Source organism: Cibotium barometz, chromosome 32, assembly GCF_041138505.1.
Source record: "Cibotium barometz isolate CiBa-2024 chromosome 32, ASM4113850v1, whole genome shotgun sequence".
NCBI lineage: Eukaryota > Viridiplantae > Streptophyta > Polypodiopsida > Cyatheales > Cibotiaceae > Cibotium > Cibotium barometz.
Window position 1 is genome coordinate 31,044,225 of NC_141077.1, and position 16,420 is coordinate 31,060,644.

The window sequence follows — 16,420 nt, forward strand, 5'->3', positions numbered from 1 at the left end:
TCGCGAATCTCTCCCAGTCGTGTCAAAGCTGCAGCGTGTAGAAAAGAGCTAAGATCAATGAGTCCCTGGGCACACTGGCCCGCTGCATCCTGGTCAGAGCACTGACTATCATGCCAGATCCTCTCAATGTCCTCAGCGAGACTGGGGTCTGCAAGTACCCTCTCTGGGATCCTCAACTGCAAGCTGGGCTCCCGTGTCCCCTCCTCCAAAGTCAGTATAACTGGCGCATGATCTGAAAATGAGGTGCCAGCAAGAATGCCGACGGAGCCCCCTCGCTCCCCCAACCAATCGCCCACATAAAAGCGATCAATCCGAGATAGATTAGTCCCTCCCTGCCGGCGATCCGACCGAGAGAAACTAAGACTGTCCTGAGACCGGGAGAAAGCCCCATGCTGCCATGCATCAATGATCCTCAGTGTCATACAAAACCGGTCCCAAGCTGCAAGCTCCGTGCCGTGCACTGTAACATGACTGCCTCCCACCCTATCTGCCGGGTCCTCAAGCATGTTGAAGTCTCCCCCAACACACCAATGTGCGGCCTCTGGCAATGCATCTGAAACCTGAGTCCAGAACTCTGCTCTGGCACTAGCATGATTGGGCGCATAGATGTTGAGCACTCCCAATAGCTCATCATGCATCCTCAGAATGACATACTGTGCTCTACCAGGCACAATGATCCCTCGATCCACAATGGCCTGCCGCCATGCATCTGCAATAACCATGCATACTCCTCCCTGTCCACCCAAAGGACCAAACCCTGCGGACCAGAAAGTGTCCCATCTACCAGGCATCACCGAACCATATCTCCGGATCCTGCTCTCACCCAAGTGGTGCTCCTGCATCATCAGAATGTCAATGCTGCCACCAAACAGGGATCTCTGTAGCTCCTGCCTCAAGCAGCCTCGATAGCGTATAAAGTGTGCTCCGCCAAGGCCCTGTACATTCCATGAGATGATCCTCATGGATGTCCTACTGAGGTGGATGCTGTCTCAGCCGTGCGGCGGGCCTTCGCAAGCGGCTTGGATGGAGAGTAGTCCCCATCCGAACGGCTGCGAGTCTGCCCACCCGGTGTACTGCAAGAATCCCGGATCAGGCGCCAGTGGCTGTGACCCATGGCGACTGCCTCCTGCTCTGACATAGTAACCTCGTGAATACTCACATATCCTGGGTCGCGTGCCAGATCTGCAACTATGCTCACGACCAAATGCCGAATCCCGGATGTATCCACACTCCCGGGATCCAAGACAAAATGAGCCAACTCCCAAAGTCGGCCTAGCACATCTGTAACCTCCAAATCGCTCATGTGATGAGAAAACTCAACTGCCTGAGTCTTCAACGTGCTGAGAGCGAGCTCTAGAGTCCACTCCCGGTCACAAGGTCCACATAGAGGGAACGAGAAGGCCACCGCTGAGTCTAGTGCCTCCTCCCCGCGGGCCGGAGGTATCACTACATGCACTCGGATGGGTGCTGGCTCATGGGGGCCCTCTGCTCCAAAAAGCCGTGTGAAGGTATAATCAAACGCCGCCGAGCGCTGTCGAATGCCGAGGCGACTCAGCCGACTGCGGATAGATGAAATCCGTGAGGCCCTAATCGGCATAGGTCTCCTCTGTGATGCTCGAGCGAGGTCAGTGCTCAGCGCCCTCCGGACTGCAGTGAGCGCCAGGGAGCTGCCAGGACCTCCCGGGAAGGCGAGGCGGGCGGAGGGGGAGGAGGGGGAGGCGAGGGAGGAGGAGAGGGAGCCGCTGCCGAGACCGGAGCGGGGGCGGGAGGAGGCGATGGTGGAAGCGAGGCGGTGGGAGGGGATGGGTGTGGGGGAGGTGAAGGAGGGGGAGCTGGCATCTCCTGGTCCTCGGTCGCTGCAGGGGTCTCCTCCTGAAGGGGAGCAAATCTGTTCCTCACGGGAACCCAGTGAGGCTGAGACTGTGGCTGCTGCTGCAGCGGTACCTGGGCGTGCTGCTGTGGCTGTCTCCCTCGACGGCGCCCCTGTCCAGGCTGCCACTCCGAGGTCTCTGTGGCCTGAGCAGGTGTCCCTGAGGCAGCCTGCCGAGCCGAATCTGTGGGCGGGCCATCCGTGGCCTGCTGCTGTGGTGAGGGCCGAGGTCTCCTGCGAGGGCAGGCCTTGGCCAAATGACCGACCTGCCTGCAAATGAAGCACTGGTTCGGGAGCCCCGAGAACTCCACTCTCTGATCTATCCACCCCCCCCTATCCTAGGTAGCTGAATGACCTTAGGAAGGGAGGAGATGTCAGATACCAACACTCTGACCGAAGGTAGCCCAGCTGCTCTAGCCACCACTGAAGCTGCTGAGGGGCCCGTCTCAAGAACCGAGCCCACCAATGCTCCGAGCCTGGAGAGGAGCGGAAGATACTCCCGGCGGAGACCAGGGAAACAAACTGTAATATGGAAGAGGCGCTCTCCCTGCTCCGCCGCAGCTGGGTCAAATCCATGCTGCCAAGGCCTGAAGAAAGCCCGAGCACCCCTGATATCCAGAGGACTCATGGCAAGGACCTTGGCAACGCTCTGGGCGGCCTCGAACTCGATCTGATAATGTCCCCGGCCCAAGAGCTGTACATCCAGGATCTTGCCCACATCTGCAAGAAGGCGAGCCTGAAGTAGATCCCTGATCTCCCCTCTGCTGGGGCGAGTGCCGACTATACGGCAGATGGTGGAGTGAGCCTGAAGGCGTTCCACCTCTGCGGTGAGGCTCGCTTCCTCTTCCGGCGAAAGAGAAAGCCTGATGGGGATGACCTCGGGGGCGGGCGAGGGGGCTGCGGAAGAGTCCCTCTGAGGCGAGGCGGGAGGAGTCTCCATCAGAGTCTGAAGCTCAAGCGAAGGCGAGGCGAAAGCGGAAAACCTGCAAGAAGCGGGCTGCACACCAAGAGGCGGAAGGACGGATGACGATGAGGGGAAAAAAAAACCAAAAACCCCCAAGGGGTGAAAAGCAGCACGACAGAGGAGGGAGGGGGGGGGCGGCGAAAAACGGAGGAGAGGCCCAGAGGGGGGGGGCGGCGACAACGCGAGAAGGAGGGGGGCGGGGCGCTGCTGAATGGAGGCGGGCGTGAGGAGGCGAAGAGGCGGGGGAGCGAACAGGCGGCAGCGAGGGGGGATGGCGAACAGGCGGCAGCGGGGGGGATGGCGAACAGGCGGCAGCGGGGGGGAACAGGCGGCAGCGGGGGGGGATGGCGAAATGGCGAAGAGGGGAGGGGGGCGAACTGGCGAAGAGGGGGGGGAGGCGCAGCGGCGAGGAAGGAGGGGGGGGCGGCGCAGCAGCGTGGAAGGAGAGGGGGGGCGCAGCGGCGAGCAGAGGGGAGCAAGCGGGGGGCGGAAGGAAAAAAGGCGCGAGGAGGGGGGGGGAGCGAAGGTGCGCAGAGCAGGGTGGAGGCGGGAGCTTCAGCGAGCGAGCGACCAATCCCTTTTGAAGCACACTACTTTTGATCGAGAAGGATCATCTTGCATCTTGTTCAAAGAGGTGAAGACTAAACAGGGTTAGGGTTAGGGTTTACAGAAAGAAAACAGGCATAGAAAACAAGCAGGGAGTGAACACGACTGCTGTAGATATCTCAATGATTGAAAAATGTGAAGTACAAGCCACATGATAGTGACCCCTAAAGGATAAGTGTTCACATGACCGGCCATAAAAGTGCCGGGTGGGCCAAAACACTTATAAACTGCATATAAGTGAAAATGAACTAAACTGGGGGAAAAAACCTCCACTAACTGAAGTAAAAAGTGCCCCAGTAACCTACTGATGATCACTAGCACTCCTCTGGGTGCATACACAGCATAAAACCCAACAAACCCCCCTGGAGTGATATGTGATCACTGTACATCATCCACCAAAAGGAAACAAATTCAAAGCATTGCGGAATGCTTCAAATTTCGGACGTGGTAATGCCTTGGTGAAGATGTCTGCCACATTCTGATCTGTAGGACAGTAGATCAGACTGATATCTCCTGCCTGAAGTCTCTCCCGAACAAAATGATAGTGAATCTCAATGTGTTTCGTGCGAGCATGAAACACAGGATTCCTGGCCACAGCAATGGCACTCTGACTATCAGTATAGATAGGTGTAGGCTCCTCCACTGAAATATCCATATCAGTCATAAGACGACGCAGCCAAACACACTCAACAGTAGTAGTGTAGGCTGCTCTGTACTCTGCCTCACAAGATGAAGTGGCCACCGTGGTCTGTTTCTTGCTTAGCCAAGAAATGCATGAAGCGCCAAGGAAGAAACAATTCCCACTAGTGGAATGTCTGGTATCAAAATCACCAGCCCAATCTGAATCACTGTAAGCATGTAACTGCATGTCACCCCCTTCAGGATAAAGCAACCCAAGAGACGAGGTACCCTGCAAATAACGGAATACACGCTTCACAGCTTGCCAATGTGACAACCGTGGGCTGTGCATGAATCTGCTCAACTGAGAGACTGCATACTGAATATCTGGCCTTGTATTACACAAGTAAATGAGGCACCCAACAGCCTGAGCATATGTAGTGGCATCAAAGGAAACACTGTCATCTTGTAGTGACAGTTTCATCCCAGGCTCCATAGGAGTACTAATAGGCTTGCAATCCTGAAATTTAAACTTCTCCAGAAGTTTAGCAACATAACGTGATTGCAACAACCCAATGCCTCTGTTATCCTGCACAAACTGTATGCCCAAATAGTAATGTACAAGGCCCAAGTCAGACATGTCAAATGTCTGTTGCAGTATCTCTTTAAATGCTGCAATTTTGTCATCATTTGATCCCATGAGCAAGAGATCATCCACATAAAGACTGATGACTAGCAGATCTGTCTCTTCTTTCTTCACATACAAAGTGGTCTCTGATGGACTGTTCACAAATCCCTGAGTGAGTAGAAAAGCATCTATTTTTGCATACCAAGCTCGTGGAGCTTGTTTCAAACCATACAAGGCCTTTTTCAGCCTGCATACTTTCCCCTCATGACCATGTTCTGCAAATCCCATGGGCTGAAATACATAAACTTCCTCCTCGAGGTCCCCATGTAGGAATGCAGTCTTTATGTCCAACTGGTGAACAACCCAACCACGATGTGCAGCCAATGCAATGACACACCTAAGTGTCGACATACGGGATGTAGGAGCAAATGTCTCCTCATAATCAATGCCCTTCTTCTGTGCATAGCCCTTTGCAACTAGACGGGCTTTGTACCTGTCAATGGATCCATCTGCATGTCTTTTCAACTTGTAGACCCATTTAGTACCAATGGCTTTCTTGCCTTTGGGCAGATCAACCAAATCCCATGTTTGATTCTTTTTAATAGAATCAATCTCATCCTGCATGGCTTTGTTCCAATGCACATTATCTCGTGCATCCACAAATGAATCAGGCTCATCATCATCCTGTAAACTGGCTGCCATAACCAGATTCAAATCCATGATGTGTGCATGCTCATTGGTCCTTGTCTCCCTACGAGTACGACCAGCAAGAGGACCTTCTAAATGGCTGTCCTGTAATGTCCTCAAATACCATCTAGGTATATGTCTAACCTGTGGTGCCTGCTGTCCCACATTTGGTTCAGCTTCTGGCTGATTTGGCTGCTGAATTTCTGCACCACCTACATCATTTGCTGGCTGTCCAGTACCCACATGAGTTGGATCACCAACTGTGGAATGAAACTCCATGGGTAGTAGACCTTCAAACACATCATTTTCAGCCTGATTTGCCTCATAACCAGCCATGGATAATTCTGATTTTTCATCAAAAATCACATCCCGGCTGATAAATATCTTCCTGGATAGTGGGTCATAGAACCTGTAGCCCTTGCTCTCACGGCTATACCCAACAAAAATGCATTTTGTGGCTTTATCATCAAGCTTCCTCCTCAACTCTTTGGGTATGTGTGCATATGCAAGGCACCCAAAGATACGAAAATGCGATACAGAAGGCTTGCGGCCATGCCAAGCCTCAAAAGGAGTAATAGAAACCAATGCCTTTGTGGGACATCGATTCAAAATATGACAAGCACACATTACTGCTTCCACCCAAAAGATATGTGGTAGTCTTTTTGCCTTTAGCATACATCTGGCCATCTCCATGAGTGACCGATTTTTCCTTTCTGCAACCCCATTCTGCTGTGGAGTGTAAGGAGTAGTATACTGATGTTTTATACCTCTACTCCCAAGAAAAGAATTCAGCACATGTGACATATATTCCCCCCCTCGGTCAGAACGGAGAGTCTTCACCTTGCATCCAGACTCTGTCTCAGCAAGTGCTACAAAGGCCAAAAATGCATCATATACCTGTGATTTCTGTGTCAAAGGATAGACCCAGCATATACGAGAGAAGTCATCAATAAATGTTGCAAAATAAAAGCAACCACCTAATGACTTCGTCTGCATGGGACCACAAAGATCACTGTGTATAAGTTGCAACTTTGCAGTTGCTCTTAGAGCCTGATCACGTGGGAAGGAAAACCTGTGCATTTTTCCCAAAATACATCCTTCACAAATGTGATCTGGAGGCTTCTCCATGAGAGGTAGATCAGTAAACATATTATGTCGCTGCATAAGCATAAGACTACCAAAATTTACATGCCCCATGCGAGCATGCCATAACTCCGCATCAACCATAGCTGGAGTAAGAGTGAATGCATGATAAGCAGACTGATCCACTGGCTGAAATGCATCCAACTCATAAAGTCCATGACATAATGTACCAGTAAGCATCAAGGTCAAGGCATTTGCTTTGTCTCTGACCATGCATTTATCATCATCAAAGTGGACTTGCATTCCACAATGTGCTAAAGAAGAAATGGACAACAAATTCTTCTTTATCCCTGGTACATATAAGGCATCTGTAAGGCGGAGAATGGAGCCATCAATGGCTGTAAGCTGAATCTCCCCAATGCCACACACTGGATATGAAGCATTGTTGGCACACTGAACAGTTTTGCCAACAGGGGCAGGGCCAACATGACTAAACAAATCCCTGCGAGATGTGATATGCTTTGAGGCACCACTATCAAAATACCAAGTACATGCATGCTCTGTCATACTGAGTGCCTGTGAAGACCAAGAGGCATCATAGCTGCATGTATAGAAACAGTAATCCCTGTCCTCAACAAAAGAAGCAGTCTCTGGAGGAGCTTTAGGAGCATCATTAACAGACATCCCAGCTTCCTTTGCCTTCTCTTTGGCAATCCTCTTCCTACATTCCGTGATGTAGTGACCTGGCTTCTTACAGTAATGACATTTGCCCTTCTTCTTGGGCTGTCCATCACTTTTCTTGGTATCCTGTGAAGAACCACCATCACCTGAATTTTGATTTGCACTCTTTGGCTGAGATTTCCCTTTCCCCTTTTGACCTGTAGTAAATGCTTGTTCAGCATTTGTGTTCATATTCATATTCTTCCTCATTTGCTCCTCTTGTAGTAAGAGAGCAACAAGTTCCTGATACTTGAGGGGTTCAACAGCATTCCTCATGCTGAGGTTCAAAGAGGTATGGAAAGCCAAGTAAGATCTTGGCAAAGAGTGCAAGATGGTGGACACAAGCTGTGTCTCAGGAATAATCTCATCCACATTGATGAGTTGCTCTCTCAAATCCTGCAGCTTGTTCAAGTGGCTAGACATATCATCTCCTTCATTCATTTTCTGATTTTCCAGCTCTCTTTTCAAAAATGAGATCCTAGCCTCATTACGAGCAGCATACATTTGCTCCAAAGTCACCCATGCATTCTGTGAAGTGCCAGCTGAACGAATATGAGGTATAATAGACCTCTGAACTGACAATGCAATGAGTGACAAAGCTTGTGCATCCCTGGCATCCCATGTCTTTTGAGCATTTGTTCTCTGAACAGGCAATGGCTGTCCTGGAGCCTGTACCTGTTGTCCTCGTCCACGAGCACCCCCTTGAGGAGGAGTCTCTGGAGCCAATGGACCTGGACGTGGTTCATCACCACTAACAAAATCCCAAAGACCTTTTGCCACAAGCACATTTTTCAGCATAAAACTCCACAAGGAGTAGTTCGTGCCATCCAATTTGTCTTCCTTAGACAAATATGTGAATACATCACTTTGCTGTTGATTTGCCATTATGCTTTACGCACAATGTTGTACCTGTTTACCAAAAAACCCAAAAGCAAAAACCCTGATAACAACTGTACTCCACTGAATACAGTTTACCCAAATCTGCCTGCACTCTCAATCCTCTGAATGTGCAGCTTAATGCACCAATGACTGAGTAGAGCAGCAAATGGCGTACACAATGCCAAAATGCCCCAAAAATGCCCAAATTTGCTGCACCCAAACTTTGCAAAAATCTGTATATTTTCTTGCTAGAAAATCTGCCTGTTGTGCCTGTATATTTTTCACAAAGAAAAATAAGAATGCCCAAAACTCAAAACCTGTAATGCTTACCAGCTGAGTTGATTGTTGTACTCTGCAGGTACTTTACGAAACCAGTCCTCTGTAAGCAAGCAGGTACAGTCCTCAAATACACAGCACTGAATGCTGCACTGAAAGTACACAGTGCACGTTTCTCTGTGCAGGTGACAAAAAAACGATGACTGTACAGAAGCTAGTCGAAGGCCTATACACAGCTGGTATATACGGGCAGGTACACGTCAGGTACAGTCGGGCGAGCAGGTTCACTGAAGACACGTCAGGTACGTACAGTCGCCAGGTACAGTCGCCAGGTATGTACAGTCGCCAGGTACAGTCGCCTGGTACGGATGCAAGTGTACGGGCAGCAAGTGATGGTGGCTGCGCTTGACTGGCTGCAGGTGTCGACTTGCAGACGAATACCAGCAGGCGGCGACTTGTAGTACTATTGGCGCTGAAGGCGTAGGCGCACGGTGGCTAGTACACGTGTGTAAATGTAGGCGACGCCTGTTGTAGTACTTTATTGAAGGCGACGTGCGACTGGATGTACGGGCAGCTAGTGCGCACGGCTGAAGCTGAAGGCGGCGCACAATGGGAGTACGGACAGCAGGCGCACAGCTGTACGGCGCTCAGAAGTACGGGCAGAAGGTACGGGTGCTGTACGGCAGCAGCAACAAAAAAAAAACTTGGATGTGTACGGGCAATGAACAAGGGCAAAGCTTCAATGGCTCTGATACCAATTGAAGACTAAACAGGGTTAGGGTTAGGGTTTACAGAAAGAAAACAGGCATAGAGAACAAGCAGGGAGTGAACACGACTGCTGTAGATATCTCAATGATTGAAAAATGTGAAGTACAAGCCACATGATAGTGACCCCTAAAGGATAAGTGTTCACATGACCGGCCATAAAAGTGCCGGGTGGACCAAAACACTTATAAACTGCATATAAGTGAAAATGAACTAAACTGGGGGAAAAAACCTCCACTAACAGAAGTAAAAAGTGCCCCAGTAACCTACTGATGATCACTAGCACTCCTCTGGGTGCATACACAGCATAAAACCCAACAAGAGGTACATGTATTGTAGGCTTTCTTTTGCTTACACCTTTTTTGACATATTCAAAGCTTCTATGTTGCATATTTGGGGATTCTTGTTCATAAGGGGAAGATTTGTGAAGTGGAAGCATCCATAGGCACTCCTATTCCTGTGCAACACTCTCGGAGTCTTGTATTAATTCATTCAAATATGCACCTTGTTTTTGGTATACTTTGGCGATCGTGTTGGAGAATGCACAGGTGGAAGCATAAACAAAGCTAGACACACCGCGCCCATAATCCCCAACAGTGGACGGAAAACACATCACGTCCCAAATGTGACACGCGGAAGCTCTGGGAGTATTCTTTCAGCCCTAAACACTCCTGGAAACATGCTGATGCAAAACGCAGACATGAAGAGAGAGTAGAGAGAGAGATATGCTGGAAATTCAGTATATATCATATAGTACAAAAAGGGTACTCTTCTACAGCCCTAGGCTGTCTCATATAAAAAGTGAAACATCACCAAAATCTGGTCCCTACTTGGACCCTAAGGACCCAAGTCCTAAGGGAGTTGAATGCTAACAATGATGAGCATCCATGCTATTTATAGTCACTTGGGAATATTGGGCTGCTGGCCGACCAGCAGCCCTCTTTAAGTCCATAATCATCGCGGGAACTGCATGTGTACTAGAGAAGTACACCATCTGGGTCCTCTTGAGCCGGAAGTGCCTTGGGAGCCCTAGAAGTGGTACTAGAATCTTTCACTGTCGTGTGTCGTGTCTTTGCCCTTTCTCTGAGATGAAGCCTTGCCCTTGGTCTTGTTCTTCTTGGACAAATAATCCTTGGATAGATGTCCTCTTTTCTTGCAAGAGAAGCAGCGACTCCGGCCTTTCTTCTGAACTGAGGAAAGTGCCTGGTTAGAACTGTTGATTGACACCTTCAACATACCCCGTGAGACAAGGATGGACTCTTCCTCCAATAGAAAGGAGCTAAGATCATCAAAATCCAACTGAGTGGATGTGACCTGGCACTGCAAAGATCGAGAGATCACATCATAGTCCGGGGGAAGCTTGGTGAGGATAAGTGCAGCCAACTGAGCAGAGGACAAAGCAGCCCCCATAGCCAGTAACTGGTCATGGATAACCTTGGCCTTCATGAGAAACGACTGCATGGAATTGCCTGCAGGGAAATAACAGACCATAGAGCCGCCCTTGCAAGGTAACTGCCCTCATCGACAAATCTCGAGCAAAGAGATCCTCCAATATAGACCATACCTGATGAGCATTGGTGAGAGTTTGCACGGCCGGTGAGACCTCCTCTTTGATGGTCCGCACAAGCACCGAATGCGCCTTCGAATCCCGTCCTAGTCTTGTAATTCCACAACGAATTCATCCTCTTGATCCCGAGTCCACGTCCTAGAGTTCTGAGGACACTCGGGCTTCCTCTTAGTGCCTTGGACAATATCCCACAAACCCTTGTGGATGAACTAGATCTGTATTTGAAGCTTCCAATGAGCATAGTTGGGTCCTTTCAACTTGTCATCCTTGTTCGTACAGGGGGGAGCCATATCCACAGCAACAAGAAACACAAATCTCAGCTCTCAAAGACTCCTCTCAAGTGCTTTCCAACGAAGCGAGGCTCTAGAACCAATGAGCCCCCTCTCAAGCCTGAGAGAGACAGAGGCTGGACAGCAGCAAAACAATCCGAGAAACCACCGGGAACCTCCTATCAGAAGGTTAGGGACTCGTGGAGGAAGAAGAAGATGTACAGCCACTTGTCTAACAACTCCACACGCAAGAAGCTCACCACAACTGATGCTGAAAACAGAAAACGCAGCCAATAACTCCGACGCTTGCTTCTGAAGAGCAAAACGCAGCCTGTAGGGCTGGCTGACAGCAGCAAGAGGGCTGACTGGACCAAAAAACGCAGCGAGGCAGTAAAACGCAGCAACTGGATATGTTGATTTGTAGCCGGAGAAGCTATGGAAGCAAAACACACAGTAGAATAGAAGAGAGGGAGCAGTTCGCAGAAGAATGGAGCAGCTTGAACCTAAGTGAATGATACCATGTTGGAGAATGCACAGGCGGAAGCATAAACAAAACTAGAGAGAGAGTAGAGAGAGCTTGTGGACAAGATCACCTTTTATAATAGCTTGAAGCTTTACAATGGCAATAGCCAGCAAGAGAATGTTGAACTTGTGCAAGGAATGGATGGGAAAGTGCACAATGGGGAGACTCCTTTTATAGTGTAGTGTGGAAGCTGGCCGACAGCTCCACGACTCCTAAAATAGGAGAAAAATGACTAAAATACCCAATAAATGGGACAACCCCAAATACACTGAGATGCATAAATTCTAATAGATCGCACCTTCAATCCCATCATATCCTGATGCCTTGTCTCTCCTCCTCTTACTTTCCCAAGAGCTCACATCAAGGGGGGCTTTCCTGTTGTTCCTAGTACTCTCTCCAACTTTGGGAAATCCCGTATTGGGAGGCTGTCGCAAAGAGAAAATACCACTGATATCTCCAGGTTTGGGGGGCTCATGACAATTGAAGATCGGCTTGACGGTCCCAACTACTCACTATGGAGCTTTATGATGAAAAGTCTACTAATAGCAAGGGGGCTATGGGAGATCATCACGTGGCAAGAGCCTCGTCCTGTAGAACCAACTCCTGGCACCTCCCTCCCAATTATTGTATGATTGAGAAGGAAGCCTTTACTTTCGGGTCAATTTGGAACTTGCTTGAGGCCGACAACCACTCATGTAGCCTTCGATGAGGCAAATTTATGTACTACAATTCCCCAAAGCTCAATATTTAATGTCTTAGATGTAGCACTGTTGCATTGGCAAAACTACATTCTTTGTTTATGCTCAAATATGCAACTGATTATATGGTTTACTTTTATCTCCTGTAATATGTCTAGCTTGGAGAAGTTTTGTATATTATTCTTTGATCTCAAACCAACAACATGCCATCCCCCCCCCCCCCCCCCCCCCCCCCCCCCCCAAACCAACAACCCTTTATTTTTAGGTCTCATATATTTAGATTTTTCGTTTGTAAAATCAAGATCAGAATGGTAGTTTCAAGAGTGTTGTGCATCATGTAGAAGTTGTTGTTAGAGTTTTGCAGTATGGAGCATTCATAAACCTGCTACAAGCATCTCCATGCAATGTGATCTAAGCTTTGTGACAGGGATTGCTGGCAGCTGCAGAGCCAAAAGTCCTTGGAAGGTGTATAGCTGCAGCCTTGGCAGTGGCAGTTCTAGGCTCCACGTACAAGGCAGAGGCTGATCTTAACAAATTTGAAGCTGACATGCGAGGTGAATTTGGAATAGGGTCTGCTGCACAGTTTGGCTCTGCTGATCTGAGGTATGCTGCTCTATATAGACTCAACAATGTCTTTGAGCTACAATTTTTGAAATCTGACTCTTGTAGTAGTCCTTATTGGTGTTTTATATTACTTGAATTACCATCTTGGTCATATGGCTGCTGTACTATTGTAAAACATGTGAAAGGACGTGAAGAGAGGCTTTGGTGTCTTGTGGAGCTACCATCTTGATGGTTAGTGGCACAAATAGTTTTCAGGTGTGCAACATTGATTTGAGGGTTTTCATGATAATCAGTCTTAGGTTGTACAGGCGATCTGCCCAATCAAAGGTCAAAGAAAGTACTTGTATGAGATCTCAACGTTTAATCCTCAAGCCAATGTAGAGACGGGCAATTTATGGTATGAGTGCTATGGGCAGTTGAGTAGTAAAACTCTCCCAAGAAATGTAGAGAGGTAATTTAGAGCATCTACCACCACTTTTACAAATATCAGATGTATGTGAAGCTTGTATGACGGGCAAGCAAGACTGGAAACCTGCTCCACAAGAGGCTAGTTTCAAGGCAATGCTTCTCTTCAACTTGTTCAAGTTGATCTATCTGAAAAAGCATAGCCATATGGAGGTTCTTCAGGCTTGAGAATCTTTGACAATGTCTTCACCTCTAAGGAGGCCACTGCACAATTGGACTTCATATAGAGGTTCTTCAGGCTTGAGAATCTTTGACGGTGTCTTTGCTTTTGAGGAGGTTACCTCACTGACAATGTTTTCACCATAAGAAGGCCACCGCACCTTGCATAGGCAGTTTTCGACTTTAAGAAGGCAGGGTCCATTGGCCTTTTAGTATGAGACATCATGTAACAATGGGATTCTTGTTGTGCTGGATAGAGGGAGTCACACAACTCTACTCCTTGGCATTAGCCAGGTGTTATGTTAGGCTTCCTAAAGCTGTAGGAGGGACATACATAATTAGCTATGTTGATTTTTCTCATAACATGAATGCATAGATCCCATGGCTTAAAGGACATAGTTTATCAATTGTCAATCATGAAAAAACTTCACATGCGAGAAAGAAAATAAAACCACAGAGGTATAGAATGTAATGTTGGGAGAGAGGTACTGGTCCTAGTTGGGTTCTTTACTAGGGCATTATTGCAGTCTTGAACAAAGCCAAGCTTGGAACTTGAGGTATTTGATGGCTAGGGATTGTGTTGCTTTGTTTCTAGCTCGAGTTGATACACAGCATTTGATTTTTTCTTTCTCTAATAATATATTTGCTTAGTTCGCATTTTGTGCTTCTAATGTGAGCTTTCTCTTTGGTCTATACTAATGCCAAGGGTACACATTGTCTTACTGCAGGAAAACTGTCCACACAAATGAGAATTTCAGGTATTTTTTCCTCACTTTATCGAGGACCTTTATAGTTCGCTTTTAATAGATTTTTTTTTTCTGATTTATAGATTTTCTATCTTACTAACAGGCACATTTCAAATTGTGTCTCTGTTTGTAGGCGGGCTAACTTCACCTCAGCTGACATGAGGGAAGCTGACTTCAGTGGTAGCACCTTAAATGGGGCATACATGGAAAAGGCTGTTGCATACAAGACTAATTTTGAGAGTGAGTTTGTGACATGTGTATGCATTGGTGACAGTAATAGCCCAATTTCTTATCCAGACGGTTTCATAGTTGGAATTAATCCTGCTTTATCCTTTTCAGATGCTGACTTGAGTGACACTTTAATGGATCGGATGGTAAGAGTTGATTTAAAACAAAGTTAGATCTTGTGCTTTTCATTCTTGGTTGGCTGGAAAACATGTGAAACGTAATCAATAAACTGGCAGGTGTTGAATGAGGCGAATTTAAAGAATGCCATTCTTGTGAGAGCAGTTCTCACCCGCAGTGATTTGGGAAGTGCTGTTATTGAGGGGGCTGATTTTAGTGATGCTGTTCTGGACTTGCTTCAGAAGCAGGTCAGCTTTACCCAAAACCCAATACCCTTTTTCGGAGTGGCATGTTTTTATCAAGTACGCTTGGCCCTGAGGCATACATATTGTCTCGTCACTACTGAATGGAGTACGGCTGGGCTTGCTGAACTGTTAAGGTTTGACATGGTATCAGGCCCTTTGCAAATATGCTGATGGAACAAACACTGCGACCGGCATGAGCACGCGGAAAAGTTTGGGATGCTCGAATGCACGTCGGAATGCCTACGGCTCTCCATCTTCTCCTCTCTTGAGTGCCCCACCTGTGAAACTCCTTGATAGGGATGGCTTTTGTGACGAGGCTACTGGATTGTGTAAGGCTTCTCCATAAAAATGAGTGAGTAAAGACATCCAAATGGAGTAGCCTTATATGGTTCTATCTATATTTTCCACCAAATTTGTGAGTTGTTGTAAGAGTTGCTGGTCGACGCATGCAGGGAGTCTTGACTAGCTAGCTTTGTATGTATGCCATTATCAAGAAGAGAAGAGGCATTTGAGTGTATTTTAGAATGTGTATATTAGTGCTCGAGTTTGGATGAATTGTATGCACATATGGAGGGAAAAAGGTTTCTGTAGATGGGCTGGACAGATATTTCTTTTAAATGGCAGTGGGGCTCTACAATGGAGCTTAAAAGCATCAATAACCTTTGGCTAGGCATGCACATTATAGTTTCCAGTGTTATTCTGTAATGATGTCAACATCTGTCTCATATGTTACCTAATTATGAGTAAAGCTGTGATTGTCTACTACTGCCTGATGATAAGAGTGTTTCCTTAACTTTTCAATAGAAAATGAGCATCAGCAACTTGCTGCTATGGGCAGCCCGGCAGTGTGGAGGAGCTCATGCCTGAAGGAAGAAGACCAGAAGTGCCTAGAAAGAAAGAAAGATGTTATTTACGTCTACAAAAGACCCAAAGTGTCTATGAGACCAAAAAGATGCTTGTTTGATGGGGTCGCCTGGCTCTGTCATGGTCCATATTTTGGGCAGATCTCGTATGGCTGAGTGTTGGACAGGGCTCTGTGGTGAGGGCCAAAGAAGTTGGTGATAGATGTTTGTGCAGTATCCCGCCTCTTGCATTGCTGCAGTAGTGTGTCTCTGTGGTGCCTCAGCTCTAGTAGGTATAATCCAAGACAACTCTGACTTTTGTATTGCATCACTCATGACAGGCCCAAATCCCATAGCCTACATATCTGTGTGTCCTGTGGGATGCCCTGTGCTCTTACTGTCTCAATTCAAAGGCAACATGATGACACCCTAAGCGGCAATCCTCGTGGCGTGGGATGTGTCTCTGGAGATAACTGGGCCTCTCAGTGAATCCATCCCTAGTGACTCTGAGGAAATGCTCACCCCCCCTGAGACTTTGGCACTAGTGTGCAGTCCGGAGGCCATCATTGATGCTGTTGCTGAAGGCTTTCTTGAGCTCTTCTCCGAATTTTCTTCAAGGGGGGGTTTCGTTGGGATTCCGAGCTTCGTGTGTAAATCGGCCCTTTGCAAGTGTATGTGTGTGAACCACCTCTTAGTGTGTATAAGTGTGCCTATGTGTGTGAACAAACTCTAAAGGTTAGAGATTATGTGTGTATGTAGTAAGCAGTGATATCACATGTGCCATGTGTCACTGTATTAGTGTGTGAATGGGTCAAAAGATAAGGCTCTAAGCCTACAAAAGCATTGTACTTGGTGATGGATTCACATGAATCTAATCATCATTGAGTCGTGCAACACTCTT

General features: G+C 47.7%; 1 protein-coding gene across 1 annotated transcript in view; it reads left to right on the plus strand.

Moving 5' to 3' along the window:
* Positions 1 to 15,328, plus strand: part of LOC147620083 (thylakoid lumenal protein TL20.3, chloroplastic-like) — a 38,556-nt gene extending 23,228 nt beyond the window's left edge. Inside the window, exons 2-7 of the mRNA XM_086772254.1 lie at positions 12,594 to 12,756; positions 14,070 to 14,099; positions 14,221 to 14,327; positions 14,427 to 14,461; positions 14,552 to 14,680; positions 14,829 to 15,328. Coding sequence (XP_086628380.1) covers positions 12,594 to 12,756; positions 14,070 to 14,099; positions 14,221 to 14,327; positions 14,427 to 14,461; positions 14,552 to 14,680; positions 14,829 to 15,023 — 659 coding nt within the window. The 3' untranslated portion in view covers positions 15,024 to 15,328. The remainder of the gene's footprint in view (positions 1 to 12,593; positions 12,757 to 14,069; positions 14,100 to 14,220; positions 14,328 to 14,426; positions 14,462 to 14,551; positions 14,681 to 14,828) is intronic.
* Positions 15,329 to 16,420: the final 1,092 nt, after the last annotated feature.